The 4,696-nt window shown below is 40.5% G+C and overlaps 1 protein-coding gene across 1 annotated transcript; it reads left to right on the top strand.

Annotated features, from left to right (window-relative positions):
* The first annotated feature begins 446 nt into the window (after window positions 1-446).
* On the top strand, window positions 447-2,915 carry fibinb (fin bud initiation factor b). The gene has a single exon (XM_083550770.1). It carries the CDS (start codon window positions 1,334-1,336, stop codon window positions 1,958-1,960), a length of 627 nt encoding a protein of 208 aa, XP_083406896.1. The 5' UTR covers window positions 447-1,333; the 3' UTR covers window positions 1,961-2,915.
* Window positions 2,916-4,696: the final 1,781 nt, after the last annotated feature.

Raw genomic sequence — 4,696 nt, 5'->3', positions numbered from 1 at the left:
ATTATAAGTGGCTCTGGAGAAAACAAGGCTGGGAACAAGTGGTTCTGATGTAGTGAAAAGTGAAACTAAGCACACACATTCAATGGCCTCTTCTCTCTCTCTCTCTCTCTCTCTCTCTCTCTCTCTCTCTGTCTCTTACATTATGCTCTGTCTGTTGGTTTTCTGCCTTGGAAACACATTTGTTGGGAGTTTAGGGAGGTAACTGTTTTCCAGCTTCCGTGCTTAGCTGCATAAACGACATCCTTTTAGCATATTTATGACTTCTTTCTTCTCCAGCTCCCAACCAGGATTACAATTAGTACATGATAACAGCTTATAGTGTGTATATGTGTGTAAGCGTGTGTTCACACACACCTGTCAGAACAACCCCTACACACAGAAAAGATGATGTCACTGCCTAAGCAGCTGCTTCATGGTCTCGTGCTTTGCAGGGGTCGTAACCTGTCATCATCACTCAGCAACTCTTTCAGGGTATCTTGGCAAGAAGAAAGATAAGTTGAAGAAATACATACAATATACATCTAACGTCTGAGTAATGTCTATGGTTTTGTTGGTGCTGGGGAAGAGAAGATATTCAGTGGGCTTTACTCGGTTATTAATGGAGTAATTGATGAGTGTCTGTGGCGGTGTATTTAAATATAAAATGTGACGACAGCTGCTGGGGGTCAAGTGCTGTGGCTAATTTAAGTTAAGTGTCAGAGGGTTATTGACTCTTGCCATTCTTATTGCAAGACTTTCATTAACACCGTCCTCAAAACCACCACAGCTGTTCTTTATATAAAGCACTTAATAATATGATGAATGATATTCAAAAATACTAAGATGGTAAGAAAAAAGTTATAAAAGGTATGTCCCATCAGGGTTAAATAAATGATTTGGATCTGTACAGTATATTTTTTGTTTAATTCATTAGTGCTAAAAGCTTCTAATATCTCCTGCTACTCTAATAACAAACTCCTGTGTGAAAGAGTCGTGCTGCTGCCAGCCCTTTGCTGTGACGGGTCTGTAATTTGAGAGCAGAAGCAGGGGGATCATTAGTCTAAAGCTAGTGCTGTCTCAGAGAACCAGATGTGCAGACCCTCCGAGAGAGTGCACGGACTAGATTGCTCGCCTATCATCTCAGCCTGGATGAAATCTTACTGCGGGGTGTAGGCATCAAGTCCAAACCGATTAAAGAGAACTACAAGCAGGCAGGAGACTGATTTCGGGTGCGTAGGATGGAGATGTAGGATTGTCAGAATGTTTGTCATGCAGCAGGCTGCAATGGAGACTTTCTGAAGTTTGGATGATTTTTTTATTTATTGAAATTTTTGTTTTTTGGTGAGTGAAGAAGATGGTTTGTCTTGAATTATTCGTGGTGGCGTGCCTGGTTTGTCTGCGACTCGGAACGGCGTATTTGGGTCCCCTGTACCCGGAGATGTCCAACGGCACCTTTCATCACTACTTCGTGCCGGACGGCTACTACGAAGAAAACGACGACCCCGAACAGTGCCAGATGCTTTTCCGAGTGAAGGACGAGACCCGGTGCGTCGCGGAGGAGGACACCGACGCGGTGATCCGCGACGACTTCACCATCCTCAGGCGGCACGTAGAGGACGCGGCGCGCGTGCTCGAGGCCATCGGCCGGAGCGTGGCGCTCGACCTCGACGGCGAGGAGGAGAAGAGCTACGGCGAGTTCCTGCGTCGCGAGAGCGCGCAGATCGGCGAGGCCTTTGGCGGCTCCGAGAGGTCGCTGCTCGAGCTCGAGGTGAAGTTCAAGCAAAGTCAGGACCAGGAGCTGCGCGACGAGCACCGCGTCGGCGACGACTTCCTCGCCATGGTGGCGCACGCGCGCGACTCGCTGCGCGACACGCTGGACGCGGCGCTCGCGCTCAAGGACAAGCACGAACTGCTGTCGCTCATCATCCGCAGCCACGGCACGCGCTTGAGCCGCCTCAAGAACGAGTACCTGAAGGTGTGAACGTGGAGAGAAAAAAAAAAGAAAAGGGCTGTCTGGCGAACACAATGCAGCTATTTTGTGCAATACCTTAGAAGGCAGTTTTTTATTTTATTATTTTATTCACACTCTAGATGAACTGCATCAGACTGGACCAGGAGTCATTAATTTCCCTTCTTGTTCCATCTGATAGGATCATATAATACTCAGGCTTTGTGACAGTAAATAGAACCAGGGTTTAAACCACCTGTTCCATCTTTTTTAGATGATGTTCAGGTATTTATATGCATCAATAACGTATTTTCTTCCTTTTTCTAGTATTTATCCAAATGATTTTAGTCATTACTTGAATGTGCATATTCTGCAAAAAAATTTCAAGATTTTTAGTTTTGTCTTTTTTGTGTTGTTGTACATTGCACATCATAATCTATAAATTCATATTCATATTTAGCACCCAGATAAACCCCCTATTGCTGAATTCCCATACCGACTCATCCAAACTGAACACACAAGGTGTACAAATAACCCTGAAAACTCTGGGGTGTATTCGCAACACTTAAACATGCTGACAAACCTCCTGAAATACACACTGCTTAAACATGTGATGTAAAATAACTTTTTAATACTGTTATTCAAAGGAGGAGAGAATATATTTGTAAAAGCTTTTTTGAATGGGGAAACCTTTTAATGTTAATATGAGCTTTGAGGATGTTATACTGTGAGTGTCTATATTTTTAATGCAAAAAAACTGGCTACAGTGTAAGGTATTCATGTTAGAGTTTTTTGTAGAATGAATATATTTGTACGATTTATTCATTGAAGAGGAAAAAAAAAAACCCGAGCAAAACTGAAATGACGTATTCTCTGACCAACCAAGATAACTGCAGGCAGGAATATTGGACTTCAAAGCTTCCTATCATGTGTAGTTGCATTCCTGAGAGGCTGTTTATTCCACTTTGTAATAAAAAAAAACTTTAAAGAGGCAGTGTGTGCATGGGTTTTAGTGTTGGAATGCAACAGGCTTTTTTTTTTTTTTTTTTTTTTTTTTTTTTACATCTAACAGACAGAATACATTTGGAATCCAGGACCATAAAGTGCTACGCAGGCAGGCAGATTTATAATTGTGTGATGAAATCTGTAAAAAAAAAAAAAAGAAAACGGCATAGACTAGGGACGTGTGTTGCTGGAAGGAGGATTAAATGTAACAGCAGGAAGAGCTAAGACTTTCCATTCTGATCATAATGTGTATAAACCACACATAATTCACCTAAGTCGGAGGAATTTGTTCCTCTGTGGGATTTTATGGGATTTTAAAAAGTGGCTTTTCTACACACATTTACGTTCAGTCTTTAAAATTTCTGAGCGAACATGTGCCAAGGCAGCATCTGCAAACAGACCAGATAAATTATAGGCAAAGGCTGAGAACAAGTTTTAGGAAAAAAAAGGAAGTATGTCAGTTTCTCCATGAAGCCATACAGGTGCTTGAGGAACCTTACAAAGCTAACAAACAGATGCTGTGGGGGAACCCTTTTCTCTTTACTGACTGTTTTTGTTACCCTGTACCTAGTCAAGTCAAGTCAAGAGGCTTTTATTGTCATTTCTACTATACACAGTGGTACACAGTACACAGTAAAAATGAGACAACGTTTCTCCAGAACCCTGGTGCTACACTAAACAACAACAAACAAAACAACATAGAGCTACAACACAAGTTACATAAAGTGCATCGAGTGCAACCTGGTGCAAACAGTGCAGACAGACAGTGCAGACAGACGACACAAGACAAGACACAAAACCCTATATAGCACCGACCAGTAAACCTACTGTATACTTGATTATACAGTACTGTACAAGAAGACTGTAAAAACTATACAAACTAAAAACTATATCCCAGAAGTGAGTATAAACAGTACAATGTAGTGCAAAAAATACAGCAGCAGTCGAAGGTGCAAAAAACAGCATGTAAACAGTATGTAAACAGTATAATACCCTGTAAAGAATGTGGGAAAAATTTCATAAAATTAAACAAAAAATTTTTTAGGGTAGCTGTAAACCGGGAATTGTCACTGGTCTGAGTAAAATGTTCATGCTACAGAACATAGTGTGTGAGTTTTTGGAGAACGCCTCTAGTATATAGACTTTCTCCCAACGTCTATTAATAATCAAATAAAAACAATAATATCTCTACGAATATGTTAGTGTTATTAAATAAACTACAAAAAAAGGCCAGTTTTAGACAAGTTCATTGTTCAAAAAATAGCTCACATGGTTAAACAGTACCGGTCCAAAATCTTCGACACACCTTCTTATTCAGTTGCTTTTCTTTATTTTTATTATTTTCAACACTGTACATTATTAATGAATACATCCAAACTACGAAAGAACATGTATAGAATTATGTAGTAAACTAAAAAGTGTTGAATAACCCAGAATATGTTTTACATTTTAGACGATCCAAAGTGGCATATATGGCGTTGATGACGCCTTGGCACACTTATAGCATTCTCTCATCAGATTCACGGTTTTCAGATCACGTGTGTGCCATTTTAAGAGATTATGGCACGAAACACTCAGTTAAGTAAAGAGAAAAGACAGTCCTTTAATAAAGCACAATAACTATAAAAAAATCACAAGAACTGTAAATGCATCTCCAAGTGCAGTCTCCAAAACCATCAATCGCTTTGATGTTAACAGGCTTTCATGTGAACCGTCCCAGAAAAGAAAAAACAAGAGCTACCTCTGCTGCAAAGGATATGTTTA

Source organism: Silurus aristotelis, assembly GCF_946808225.1.
Source record: "Silurus aristotelis genome assembly, chromosome: 9".
NCBI lineage: Eukaryota > Metazoa > Chordata > Actinopteri > Siluriformes > Siluridae > Silurus > Silurus aristotelis.
Note: the sequence above shows the minus strand (reverse complement) of the source record. Positions and strands in the feature narration are given on the sequence as shown.

Excerpts from the sequence above, each read along its gene's own strand:
- fibinb (XM_083550770.1), top strand. The coding sequence starts at position 1,334 with ATGGTTTGTCTTGAATTATTCGTGGTGGCGTGCCTGGTTTGTCTGCGA.